The sequence below is a fragment of the Schistocerca nitens genome, chromosome 3 (genome assembly GCF_023898315.1).
Source record: "Schistocerca nitens isolate TAMUIC-IGC-003100 chromosome 3, iqSchNite1.1, whole genome shotgun sequence".
Taxonomy (NCBI): domain Eukaryota; kingdom Metazoa; phylum Arthropoda; class Insecta; order Orthoptera; family Acrididae; genus Schistocerca; species Schistocerca nitens.
In genome coordinates, this window is record NC_064616.1 from 285,060,072 (window position 1) to 285,074,816 (window position 14,745).

A 14,745-nucleotide genomic window follows, 5' to 3' on the forward strand; every position below is an offset into this window, starting at 1 on the left:
TTATCCTTTTTTTCATTCACAGCTTGCTCAGGATACAGTAGATTGAATAACTTCGGGTATAGTCTACAGCTCTGTCCTAATCCAATTTCAACTACTGCTTTCCTTTCATGTCCATCTACTATTATAACTGCAGTCTGGTTTCTGTACAAGTTGTAAATAACTTTTCGCTTGCTATATTTTATCTCTGCTATTTTCAAAATTTCAGAGTGTGTAGTCCAGTCAACATTGTCAAAAGCTTTGTCCGAATTTACAAATGCTGTAAACAAAGGTTTGTTTTTCTTCAACCTGTATTCTAGGATAAGTTGTAGGGCCAATATTGCCTTGCTTGTTCCTTCATTTCTCCAGAACCCAAACTAATCTCCCCCAAGGTCAGCTCGTTTCAGTTTTTTCCTTTCATCTGTAAATAATTTGTGTCAGTTTTTTGCAACCTTGACTTTTAAAACAGTTGGTTCAATAGTACTCACACCTTTAAGCATTTACCTTCTGTGGAATTGGAATTATTATGTTTGTCTTGAAGTCTGAGGGTATTTTACCTGTCTCATATATCTTGCACACCTGGGGAATAATTTTGTCATGGCTGTCTTCCGCAAGGCTGTCAGTAATTCTGAGGGAATGTCAACAACTCCAAGGGCCTTGTTTCCACTTAGGTCTCCCAGTGTTCTGTAAACATCTCCTCCCAGTATCATATTGCTTACCTCATCTTCACCTAATTCTTCTTCAGATTCTATAATATAAACTCTATGTAGAGGGTGTTTCAACACAGCAGTTACAGACTTTCATGAGAAATAGTCCACCTAGGGGATGGAAAATCACAGAGCAGTGCATGGTTGGAAACTACTTTTCCAGCTCTGTAGTGACATCACAAAACACAGGAAAGGAAGTATATGTACAGGGAGCGAAAACATGTTAATTATATTTAGTAAAGCTAAAATGCTGGGACGGCTTTGGCTGGTGTAGGTGGTAGATTGCACTATGCACACTGGAACATCATACGAGGGTTGTTTTTTAAGTGAGGGCCGCTTTTATTAAAAAAAAAAAAATACAAATAATTTTGTAAAGAAACTTCTATCTTCTGACTCTACACACTTTTACCTATTTTTCTACATAGTTGCCTTGTTTGTTTAAGCACTTGTCATACAGTACAACTAAGTTTTTAATTCCCTCTTCAAAGAATTCGGCCACCTGCTCCGACAGCCAAGAGTTCACGGTCGCTTTCACTTCATCGTCGTCACTGAAGTGCTGCCCGCCAAGATGATGTTTCAGGTACCGGAAAAAATGAAAATCGCTAGGAGCAAGGTCGGGGCTGTATGGTGCATGGTCCAAAACTTCCCAGCCAAAAGAATCAATCAAATCCAGAGTCTTTTGAGAGGTGTGAGGCCTAGCGTTATCATGCAGGAGCAAAACTTCTTTTGCAGCATGCCGCGCCTTTTGTTTTGAATTGCTCTGCGGAGCTTCTTTAGAGTTGCACAGTAGGCATCTGAGTTGATTGTTGTTCCTCGTGGCATAAAGTCCACTAGCAAAACACTGCGCCCGTCCCAGAACACAGTTACCATAATCTTGCGCTTTGACAGCGTCTGTTTGGCTTTGACCTTGATGGGTGAGGTTGTGTGTCGCCATTCCATTGATTGTCGCTTGCTTTCGGGAGTGATATGGGATACCCATGTTTCATCTCAAGTGACAATTTGACACAACATGTCATCCCCTTCTTCCTCGTAACGAATCAAAAAGTCCAATGAAGTGGCAAATCTCTTCCCTTTGTGGTCCTCTGTGAGGAGTCTGGGTACCCACTGAGAACACAGTTTCTTAAAGTTTTGGTTTTCAGACACAATTATGTACAAAACCAATCTTGAAACTTGTGGAAATTCCAAAGAAAGAGTGGAAATTGTGAATCTTCTGTCCTCACGACTGCAGCCACCAAATCATCAGTGATCACAGAGGGCTGGCCTGAGTGTTCTCCGTCATGGACGTTTTGACGGCCATTTTTAAACTCTCTAACCCATTGACGCACTTTACCTTCACTCATTGCATTCAAGCCATAAACTTCTGTTAACTGACGATGAATTTCTGCAGCTGATAGGCTTCTCGCGGTCAAAAAACGTATCACTGACCGTATCTCAAATGCGGCGGGCGATTCAATAATCGTAAACATTATAAAGTAGCACAGTGATGCGTACACGTCAGCTACAGAGCTGCAACTTGCAGCAGTGTGAACGGGAAGGATGCCGGCAAGTGGCACGGTGGTTTGTTGCGGCGTCCGCGCGAACTACGGGACTATACGCGCGAACGGCTCTTACTTAAAAAACAACCCTCATATGATGCAGCATATGCACCAAGGGTGCCAATACCCTGGGGCAATGGGGGGCTGCAGCCCCCCCCCCTCCCCCCATCCCTCTACCGAGCTCTGAGGGAAGAAAAAACAGCTTTTTATAGGGTCAGAAATAGAACTTTTTATGGCTACTTACAATCCGCCATTCATCATTCAAAATATTAAAAAATTCCACGCTCCTAAGTCTTGTGCCCCCCTCGCCACAAAGTATCATATGGGCACCCTTGATGTGCATGATCAGTTGTGACCACATTCGTGGTTAAGCTTCATTTTGCCTGATGTCGGGGAAGTAGAATGGCATGTTACCCAAAGACAGAGCTCGCTGATATGTGTCTGGTATACGAGGCCTCTGATTTCAGTGGGCAAGGCACACAGCAGTTGTACGGCAAAGTAACCCCACAAGCCAATGTCCCTGCCATACCTTCTTTGCATATTTGCGCAGGAGGTTTTCTGAAAGGGGCTCCATCAGCGAGGAGAAACATCAACATGAGCAAACAGTAACAGTGGTAGCCAACAAGGAGACGGTGCTGGGGCTGGTACAGAACAGCCCCGCTGCCAGTACGTGAGCTATCACCTGTCCTGTTGACATTTCCAACAACAGCGTCTGGCGGATCCTGCATGACAACTCCATGCACCCGTATCACACTCAGCATGTGCATTTCCTTGATGAAGACGATTTTGGTCCATGAGTTGCCTTTGCACAGTGACATTTACAGATACAATCCCCATTTCCCAGCCACCATTTTGTTCACCAATGCGACGACCCTCACACAGGAGGAAATGTACGACATACAACACCCAAGTGCAAGAAGAACCTGTGGAGCCCAGAGACAATTTTTAGTTCATGTGTGGGCCAGCATTCTCAGGGACCACCTCAACAGGTCATACTTGTTGCCTCCAATTGTTTGACAGGTGCAACCTATCTCATCTCTCTTCAGCAAGTATCCATATAGCTATTGGATGACAGACACATACGCGCTGCTATGTGTTCTGCCATTTGGTTTCAGCATGATGGTCTAATAAACCGCAGCCATGGTCTCCGAGCTGATAGTCCATGCTGCTGCAAACGTCGTCGAACTGTACGTGCAGATGTTTGTTGTCTTGCAAACATCCCCATCTGTTGACTCAGGGATCGAGACGTGGCTGCACGATCCGTTACAGCCATGCGGATAAGATGCCTGTCATCTGGACTGCTAGTGATACGAGGTCTTAGGCATCCAGCACTGTGTTCCATATTACCCTCCTGAACCCACCGATTCCATATTGTGCTAACAGTCATTGGATCTCGACCAATGCGAGCAGCAATGTCGCAATACATTAATCCGCAATTGCGATAGGCTACAATCCGACCTTTATCAAAGTTGGAAACGTGATGGTATGCATTTCTCCTCCTTACACGAGGCATGACAACAACGTTTCACCAGTCAACGCCGGTCAACAGCTGTTTGTGTATGAGAAATCGGTTGGAAACTTTCCTCAAGTCAGCATGTTGTAGGTGTCACCAGCGGCGCCAACCTTGTGTGAATGCTCCGAAAAGCTAATCATTTGCATATTACAGCATCTTCTTCCTGTCGGTTAAATTTTGCGTCTGTAGCACGTCATCTTTGTGGTGTAGCAATTTTAATGGCCAGTAGTGTATTTCCACAGTTCACGTATTTGCTGTGGGATGAATTAGCATTGTGTCAAAGCAAAAACATAAAATCTCCAATAAATGTATGCTCAATGTATTCCATAGTCTACATACATATAAAATGCACTGACGTATAAGTAAAATAAACATGTGTGATATGTATCAATATTATTGTAATGGATAATATTCTCGACAAGCCGAACTTGAATAGAGAGAACTGAGTCAGGATTACAAAGAACCTAATTGAATATTTTGAGTGAAATCATTTTTCTACAAAGGCTATTTATTTTGAAATAACCTCTTTACTTCACCATTTAACGATTGGCTAATTTTGTCCCTTTGGACATTACCAACCTAGGTAAATTACATTACATATCTATCTGGTGGAAGTAACTGGGAGTTGAGAGGATCGCTTGAAGGTCAAAGAGTGCAAAGAGAAACTGACAGTGTGACTCAGTGAATCAACTTGTGACTGAATATCTCTCTCTCTCTCTCTCTCTCTCTCTCTCTCTCTCTCTCTCTCTCTCTCTCTCCCTCCCTCTCTCTCTCCACGTGACCAGCTGTGTGCACTGAAATGTGCACTAGCTCTTTGAAAAATTCAGGCTGCTCCTTCAGCAAGGTCCGAGCAGGCACACGGGGGGAGGGGTTTATTAGTTATTGGGAGCTCCAACGTTAGGCGGGTGATGGAGCCCCTTAGGGAAGTAGCGGAAAGGTCGGGGAAGAAGGCCAGTGTTCACTCTGTCTGCTTGCCAGGGGGTCTCATCCGAGATGTGGAGGAGGCCCTACCGGCGGCGATAGAGAGCACTGGGTGCACCCAACTGCAAATTGTTGCTCATGTCGGCGCCAATGACTCCTGCCGTCTGGGTTCAGAGGTCATCCTCAGTTCGTACAGGTGGTTGGCGGAATTGGTGAAGGCGGAAAGCCTCGCTTGCGGGGTGGTATCAGAGCTAACTATTTGTAGTATCATTCCCAGAACCGATCGCGGTCCTCTGGTTTGGAGCCGAGTGGAAGGCTTAAACCAGAGGCTCAGACGATTCTGCGGAGATCTGGGGTGCAAATTTCTCAACCTCTGCTATCGGGTGGAGAAATGTAGGGTCCCCCTGAATAGGTCAGGCGTGCACTACACGCCGGAAGCGGCTACAAGGGTAGCGGAGTACATGTGGAGTGCACATGGGGGTTTTTTAGGTTAGAGAATTCCTTCCCTAGGCCCGACAAGACGCCTCCTCAGACACGGCAAGGTAGGAGTAGGCAAAATGCAACAGGGAATAACAATATTAATGTGCTAATAGTAAACTGCAGGAGCGTCTATAGAAAGGTCCCAGAACTGCTCTCATTAATAAACGGTCACAACGCCCATATAGTACTAGGGACAGAAAGTTAGCTGAAACCAGACGTAAACAGTAATGAAATCCTAAACTCAGATTGGAATGTATACCGCAGAAACAGGCTGGACAGTGAAGGGGGAGGCGTGTTTATAGCGATAAGAAGTGCAATAGTATCGAAGGAAATTGACGGAGATCCGAAATGTGAAATGATTTGGGTGAAGGTCACGGTTAAAGCAGGCTCAGACATGGTAATTGGATGTCTCTATAGGCCCCCTGGCTCAGCAGCTGTTGTGGCTGAGCACCTGAAGGATAATTTGGAAAATATTTCGAGTAGATTTCCCCACCATGTTATAGTTCTGGGTGGAGATTTTAATCTGCCGGATATAGACTGGGAGACTCAAACGTTCATAACGGGTGGCAGGGACAAAGAATCCAGTGAAATTTTTTAAAGTGCTTTATCTGAAAATTACCTTGAGCAGTTAAACAGAGAACCGACTCGTGGCGATAACATATTAGACCTTCTGGTGACAAACAGACCCGATCTATTTGAAACAGTTAACGCAGAACAGGGAATCAGCGATCATAAAGTGGTTATGGCATCGATGATTTCAGCAGTAAATAGAAATTATTAAAAGAGGTAGGAAGATTTTTCTGTTTAGCAAAAGTGACAAAAAGCAGATTACATAGTACCTGACAGCTCAACACAAAAGTTTTGTCTCAAGTACAGTTAGTGTTGAGGATCAGTGGACAAAGTTCAAACCCATCGTACAATATGCGTTAGATGAGTATGTGCCAAGCAAGATCGTAAGAGATGGAAAAGAGCCACCGTGGTACAACAACCGAGTTAGAAAACTGCTGCGGAAGCAAAGGGAACTTCACAGCAAACATAAACATAGCCAAAGCCTTGCAGACAAGCAAAAATTACGCGAAGCGAAATGTAGTGTGAGGAGGGCTATGCGAGAGGCGTTCAATGAATTCGAAAGTAAAGTTCTATGTACTGACTTGGCAGAAAATCCTAAGAAATTTTGGTCTTATGTCAAAGCGGTAGGTGGATCAAAACAAAATGTCCAGACACTCTGTGACCAAAATGGTACTGAAACAGAGGATGACAGACTAAAGACCGAAATATTAAATGTCTTTTTCCAAAGCTGTTTCACAGAGGAAGACTGCACTGTAGTTCCTTCTCTAGATTGTCTCACAGATGACAAAATGGTAGATATCGAAATAGACGACAGAGGGATAGAGAAACAATTAAAATTGCTCAAAAGAGGTAAGGCCGCTGGACCTGATGGGATACCAGTTCGATTTTACACAGAGTATGCGAAGGAACTTGCCCCCCTTCTTGCAGCGGTGTACCGTAGGTCTCTAGAAGAGCGTAGCATTCCAAAGGATTGGAAAAGGGCACAGGTCATCCCCGTTTTCAAGAAGGGGCATTGAACAGATGTGCAGAACTATAGACCTATATCTCTAACGTCGATCAGTTGTAGAATTTTGGATCACGTATTGTGTTAGAGTATAATGACTTTTCTGGAGACTAGAAATCTACTCTGTAGGAATCAGCATGGGTTTCGAAAAAGACGTTCGTGTGAAACCCAGCTTGTGCTATTCGTCCACGAGACTCAGAAGGCCATAGACACGGGATCACTGGTAGATGCCGTGTTTCTTGACTTCCGCAAGGCGTTCGATACAGTTCCCCACAGTCGTTTAATGGAAAAAAGTAAGAGCTTATGGACTATCAGACCAATTGTGTGATTGGATTGAGGAGTTCCTAGATAACAGAACGCAGCATGTCATTCGCAATGGATAGAAGTCTTCCGAAGTAAGAGTGATTTCGGGTGTGCCGCAGGGGAGTGTAATAGGACCGTTGCTATTCACAATATACATAAATGACCTGGTGGATGACATCGGAAATTCACTGAGGCTTTTTGAAGATGATGCTGTGGTGTATCGAGAGATTGTAACAATGGAAAATTGTACTGAAATGCAGGAGGATCTGCAGCAAATTGACGCATGGTGCAGGGAATGGCAATTGAATCTCAATGTAGACAAGTGTAATGTGCTGCGAATACGTAGAAAGACAGATCCCTTATCATTTAGCTACAAATTAGGTCAGCAACTGGAAGCAGTTAATTCCATAAATTATCTGGGAGTACACATTAGGAGTGATTTAAAATGGAATGATCATATAAAGTTGATCGTCGGTAAGGCAGGTGCCAGACTGAGATTCATTGGAAGAATCCTAAGGAAATGCAATCCGAAAACAAAGGAAGTAGGTTACAGTACGCTTGTTCGCCCACTGCTTGAATACTGCTCAGCAGTGTGGGATCCGTACCAGATAGGGTTGACAGAAGAGATAGAGAAGATCCAACGGAGAGCAGCGCGCTTCGTTAGCGGATCATTTAGTAATCGCGAAAGCGTTACGGGGATGATAGATAAACTCCAGTGGAAGACTCTGCAGGAGAGACGCTCAGTAGCTCGGTATGGGCTTTTGTTAAAGTTTCGAGAACATACCTTCACCGAAGTGTCAAGCAGTATATTGCTCCCTCCTACGTATATCTCGCGAAGAGACCATGAGGATAAAATCAGAGAGATTAGAGCCCACACAGAAGCATACCAACAATCCTTTCCACGAACAATACGAGACTGGAATAGAAGGGAGAACCGATAGCGGTACTCAGGGTACCCTCCGCCACACACCGTCAGGTGGCTTGCGGAGTATGGATGTAGATCTAAAGCAAATTGCCCATCCCTTGTTTGAACACTGCAGATATTGTTAAGATGAAACAACATGAAATAACCTGTTGTGGAAGACAGTGATACTGTCCAGACATTTGTTCAGACAGCCTTAGGTTTATTTATGGCAGATGTCTTAATACAATTGTGAATTAGATTGCATACCATTCTACTATTAAACACGGATATGGTGTGGCCCACAATTTCGAGCTATTATTTTGGTTGCATCTGCACTCTCCAAGGACGAATATGGCTTTTTAGATAACCAAGTTGGTCATGGGAGTCATGGGATACTTGTTGTATGGGATGGAAATTGGTAGATGTGATGTATGGTACATGTACAGAAAAGAAAAGAAAAAAAAATTACAATTTCAGAAAAATAGGGTAATTTATTCAAGAGAAAGATCTTAGAGGAATTCAATAACATGTTGGTCCACATGTGGCTCTTATTTAAGCAGTTATTTGGCTTGGCATTGATTGGCAGAGTAGCTGGACATCCCTTTGAGGGATATCATGCCAAATTCTGTCCAGTTGGAATGTTAGTCACAATCCCGAGCGGGTGGAGGGTTTTGCCCGTAATGATGTAGACATTGTTAGTTTGGGAGAGAGATCCATTGACCTAACTGCCTAAGGATGGGTTCAGAAAGCACAAAAACAAGCAGTAGAGACTCTTGCCATGTGCTAGTGGACATTATCTTGCTGAAATGTAAGCTGAGGATGGCTTGCCATGAAGGTCAACAAAATGGGGTCTAGAATATCATTGACGTACTGCTGTGCTGAAAGGGTGCTGCAGATGACAACCAAACGGCTCCTGCTATGAAAAGAAAAGGCACCCTAGACATCAGTCTTGGTTGTTGGGCTGTATGGCAGCCAGCAGTCAGGTTGGTATCCCACTGTTGTCCAGGGTGTCTCCAGAAACACCTTTGCTAGTCATTGGGACTCAGTTCGAAGTGGGGATCATCACTGAAGACAGTTCCTCTCTAGTCAGTAAGATCCCAGGCCGAAGATGCATCTGGAGACACTTCGGACAGTGGTGGGGTACCAACATGGCTCTTTCTAAAGATTCAGTGCGTGTGTGTAAGCCTCTAGAAACACATTGCTGAAATTTTTGAGCTGTGTGTTTAGTTTTTATTAGTGTACTAGGGTTTCAATTTGTCTGAAAAACCAGGTATTTTAGATAATTATGTTTTACCTGGAAAATTCAGGGAAGTGTGAAATATTGTGTGTGGATTTCCATTGCTTGACTGTTTTTATTGTGCAACACGCTCATGTTACAAAGTATTCAAAGATGTACTAGTGTAGGGAAGCTGCTCTTCTTAATAATTTGGGTCTGATACTGTTTTTGTCCCGAGTTCTGTTGTATCAGATGGTTAGAGAATTGAAATTTTATGCAAAGGATAATGGCTGTGACATTGTGCAGTGAGATTTGTCAAGGGAATGAAGAAGAGCAAACCTGAACGTAAGTGGAATAGCTACATTGTACTCATAAAGTTTGCTTATGTTCCACTGTTGCATTCTAAATACAAATTTGTATATTTCAGCACATCTGATGTGGAACCTTTTCTCTTAGAATTTCGGTTGAGTTAGCCGTTTTTACGTCCTGCCCTGGCTTCTACCTTGAAAAATTTAATAGAATCTCTCCTGAAGTTGGAAATATGGGTGATCACTACATTGGTAACTCAGTTAAGATGTTCAAAACAACAGTAATTTAGTTAGTGAAAGGCTTATTTCTGTAGGAATTGAAACTCGTAAGGAATGGAAGATGGTTAAAAATGTTGAAGCAGCAGAAGCAATTTGGTTTCAAGGAGATTGTTTATAATCTTTCCATCTTCAGTGACTCATCTGTTGACAAAAGCCGTATGTAGTCTTCTTCTCAACCTTTTTGGAACCAATCCTAGTCTGAACCAGAAACAGTTGGATAAAACTTTGCTCGATATCTGTATAAAAGATCTGATTTTCTGATTACGTAGTTGATGCAGTAATGGACAAGTCCTGTGATGCAGTGGAGAACCTACAGTCAGACACAGTTGAGTCATTTCAGGAGAGGCATCATGGGAGGGGGGGGAACACACAATTTTCATACCTCATTGGTACTGTTAAAATGGTTTCCTGCTCCTTACATAGTATTACAAAGAGTGTGGTATCTCTGTGAACACAGAATATTTGTGTGAGAGAATAGAAAAGAAGAATCATTGAATAGTGGCATATCAACAATTCTGAGAATGCCATATCTAGTTAGTTTTCTCAGTGAAAATATTTGCAGCATAAGGTTTTAAATTTTGTGCAGTAGCTTTGATACAGTTTTACAACAGAATATTATTTCTTGAACATCAGTTTAATACTTACCTTTTTCCAATCCTGCCTGAACTCTGAATAATCACTAGTAGCTAGCAGTGCGTTAAATGAAAACTTTGTACATGCTCATGCAAAACTTGCTTTCACTCAACAAAATTTGGCTCTTGGAGATTTGGAATTTCAGTCTGACCAGACATAGAAATCTCAGGAAAATTGTTTGATGGAATAAAATTACCATCCTATATACAGGTATTTTATTGTTTCAAAAAGATATTGTCTTAATTATCATATTTCAAATACTGTTTTAGCCACTTTTTGTGTTCTTCAGTCTTTTGAATCTTTGTTTACCTTACAGGCTACAGAGCTTCTGAAGAACTATGTTCCAGGATCTATAGAAAGCTCAGCAAAAATGGCAGTATTCTTTTGCATTCTTGAAGAATCAATGGCACTTGGTGATCGTATTTTAGTGTTCAGTCAGTCATTATTTACTTTAAACCTAATTGAAGACTTCCTTCAAAGAACAAATCTTCCTGGACGGCAGGAAACTTGGGCAAGGAACTGGAACTACTACAGTAAGTATTTTCAGCCTTTATAGTTTTGGTAGTGCATGCAGAAAAGTTAATCGCAGGGACTGCAGACGTCATTCAGATTGCCAATACTAAATATCTTCCAAGTGGTAATTATAAGTATCTTTTGTTGGTTGGGGCTAAGTATCTACAACTACATCTAAATCGTACCCTTTGAGCAATCTAATGGTGTGTGGCTGAGGGTACTTCTTGTACCACTAACTGAGCCCTCCACACCTGTTCCACTCGCGAATAGTGCGTGGGAAAAATGATTTTTGGTAAGCCTCTGTATTGGCTCTAAATTTCTCAAATTTTCTCCTTGTGGTCATAACGTGAGATGTATGTGGGGGAAAGTAATATGTTGTTCTACTCTTCCCGGAAAGTGCTCTCGAAATTTCCATAGTAAATCTCTCGCTGATGCACACTGCCTCTCTTGTAACATCTGCCCATGGAGTTTGTTGAGCATCTCCGTAAGTCTCCCATGCCAGCTAAACAATCCCGTGATTAAACGCACTGCTCTTCATTGGATCTCCTTTATCTCTTCAATCAGTCCTACCTGGAAGGGATTCCATATAAATGAACTAGACTCTAGAATTGGTCGAACAATGCCTTATAAGCCTTTTTCTTTGTGGATGAGTTACATTTCCTTAAGATTCTTCATGTGAATCTGAGTCTAGCATCTAATTTTGTTGTATGTGGTCATTCCACTGAAGATTACTCTGGATAGGTACTCCTAGATATTTTATGGTAGATACTGTTTCCAGTAGTTTGTCATTGATAGTGTAGCTGTACAGTAGTGGATTTCTTTTCCTATGTATGCACTATATGTTACATTTATTTACGTTCAGGGTCAGCTGTCAGAGCCTGCACCATTCAGCAGTTCTCTGGAAGTCATTCTACAAATCATTATCATCATCTGGCACTGATGCTTTGTTATAGACAACTGCATTGTCTGCAAATAGTCTTAAAGAGCATCTGGCACTTTCTAATATATACACAGGGTGGTCCATTGATCACGACCAGGCCAAATATCTCATGAAATAAGTGTCAAATGAAAAAACTACAAAGAACAAAACTTGTCTAGCTTGAAGGGGAAAGCAGATGGCGCTATGGTTGGCCCGTTAGATGGCCCTGCCATAGGTTAAATGGATATCAACTGTGTTTTTTTTTAAATCGGAACCCCTATTTTGTATTACATATTCGTGTAGTATGTAAAAAAATATGAATATTTTCGTCGGACCACTTTTTTCGTTTTGTGATAGATGACACTGTAATAGTCACAAAATATATGGCTCACAATTTTAGGCGAACAGTTGGTAGCAGGTAGGTTTTTAAAATTAAAATACAGAACATAGGTACATTTGAACATTTTATTTTGGTTGTTCCAATGTGATACATGTACCTTTGTGAACTTATCATTTCTGAGAATGCATGCTGTTACAGCGTGATTACCTGTAAATACCACATTAATGCAATAAATGCTCAAAATGATGTCCGTCAACCTCAATGCATTTGACAGTACATGTAACGACATTCCTCTCAACAGTGAGTAGTATGCCTTCCGTAATGTTTGCACATGCATTGACAGTGCGCTGATGCATGTTGTCAGGGGTTGTCGGTGGATGACGATAGCAAATATCCTTCAACTTTCCCCACAGAAAGAGATCCGGTGAACGTGCAGGCCACGGTATGGTGCTTCGACGACCAATCCACCTGTCATGAAATATGCTATTCAGTACCGCTTCAACCGCACGCGGGCTATGTGCCAGACATCCATCATGTTGGAAGTACATCGCCATTCTGTCATGCAGTGAAACATCTTGTTGTAACATCAGTAGCACATTACATAGGAAATCAGAATACATTGCAACCTTTAGATTGCCATCAATAAAATGGGGGCCAATTATCCTTCCTCCCATAATGCCGCACTGTACATTAACCCGCCAAGGTTGCTGATGTTCCACCTGTTGCAGCCATCGTGGATTTTCTGTTGCCCAATAGTGCATATTATGCCAGTTAATGTTACCGCTGTTGGTGAATGACGCTTTGTCGCTAAATAGAACGCGTGCGAAAGATCTGTCATCGTCCCATAATTTCTCTTGTGCCCAGTGACAGAACTGTACATGACATTCAAAGTCATTGCCATGCAATTCCTGGTGCATAGAAATATGGTACGGGTGCAATCGATGTTGACGTAGCATTCTCGACACCGAGGTTTTTGAGATTCTCGATTCTCACACAATTTGTGTGGTACTGATCTGTGGAATAGCTGCGACAGCAGCAAAAATACCTACTTGGGCATCATCATTTATTGCAGGTCGTGGTTGACGTTTCACATGTGGCTGAACACTTCCTGTTTCCTTAAATAACGTAACTATCTGGTGAACGGTCCGGACACTTTGAGGATGTCGTCCAGGATACCGAGCAGCATACATAGCACATGCCCGTTTGGCATTTTGATCACAATAGCCATACATCAACACGATACTGACCTTTTCCACAGTTGGTAAATGGTCCATTTTAACACGGGTAATGTATCACGAAGCAAATACCGTCCGCACTGACGGAATGTTATGTGATACCACGTACTTATATGTTTGTGACTGTTACATCACCAACTATCACAAAGCGAAAAAAGTTGTCCAACTAAAAAATTCATGAAACTTCCTGGCAGATTAAAACTGTGTGCCGGACCGAGACTCGAACTCGGGACCTTTGCCTTTCGCGGGCAAGTGCTCTACCGACTGAGCTACCCAAGCACGACTCACGCCCTGTCCTCACAGCTTTTAATTCCGCCAGTACCTCGTCTCCTACCTTCCAAACTTCACAGAGGCTCTCCTGCAAACCTTGCAGAACTAGCACCCCTGGAAGAAAGGATATTGCGGAGACATGGCTTAGCCACAGCTGGGGGATGTTTCTAGAATGAAATTTTCACTCTACAGCGGGGTGTACGCTGATATGAAACTTCCTGGCAGATTAAAACTGTGTGCCGGACCGAGACTCGAACTCTGGACCTTTGCCTTTTGCGGACAAGTGCTCTACCGACTGAGCTACAGAACATTCCAGTACAATGATTCTTGCCATTTGTGGATACTTCTAGAATGTACTCAAACCGAATATAGAAATTAAAATTGTACAGTCTAGGTGAGTTTTAAACTCACGACCCTCGATGCAACAGTTTCGTATCATATCCACTACACCACGCTGCTACTCAGTTTGTTCTGTGACAATATTTATTGATGGAAATGTATTACAAAATAGAGACAGATTGAAAAATACTCACGAATTATTAAAATTTTTATTGTGTAATTACAAATATTCTATGTATTCATAATCATCAGCACAGATAACATCTAGACATCATCATAAACTCAATGTAACATATCTACAAAGTCACTGCAGCTCTCGTTCTGTTCTACAGCTCGTCGGTGTCATGAGGTAAAGGGGGAATGAAAACAATTTTCTTCACATGTCACCGCAAGAAATAATTACCTGGGGTCATGTCTGCACATCTTTGAGGCCAAGAATGTAGGGCAGTGACTCCAGGTCTTGTGCACCCTATTAGGCATTGAAGCAAGATGTCATTAAAGAGTTGTTGTGCAATATAGTGGCACTGTGGTGGTGCTCCACCCCAATGGAATATGAAGTCAATAGTGTCCTCCTCAAGTTGTGTGAAAAGCAAAGTCTGCAGTATTCGAAAATGGCTCATTTGTGTGTCTGTGTTTTCTTCAAAAAATAAGAGGCCATAAACTTTTGAAAAAGAAATGGCGCAAAAAATATTCACTTTAGATGAGTCTCTTTCATGCTGAACAATTGCGCGAGGGTTCTGACGGTCTTGTGCACTTTCCGTCAGTCCACTTTAACACTAAT

The 14,745-nt window shown here is 42.4% G+C and overlaps 1 protein-coding gene across 1 annotated transcript in view; it reads left to right on the forward strand.

The window, feature by feature from the left end:
* LOC126249181 (uncharacterized) overlaps positions 1 to 14,745 on the forward strand; it is a 511,658-nt gene that overhangs the window by 404,516 nt on the left and 92,397 nt on the right. Inside the window, exon 16 of the mRNA XM_049950836.1 lies at positions 10,665 to 10,881. Within this exon, the coding sequence (XP_049806793.1) occupies positions 10,665 to 10,881 (217 nt within the window). The remainder of the gene's footprint in view (positions 1 to 10,664; positions 10,882 to 14,745) is intronic.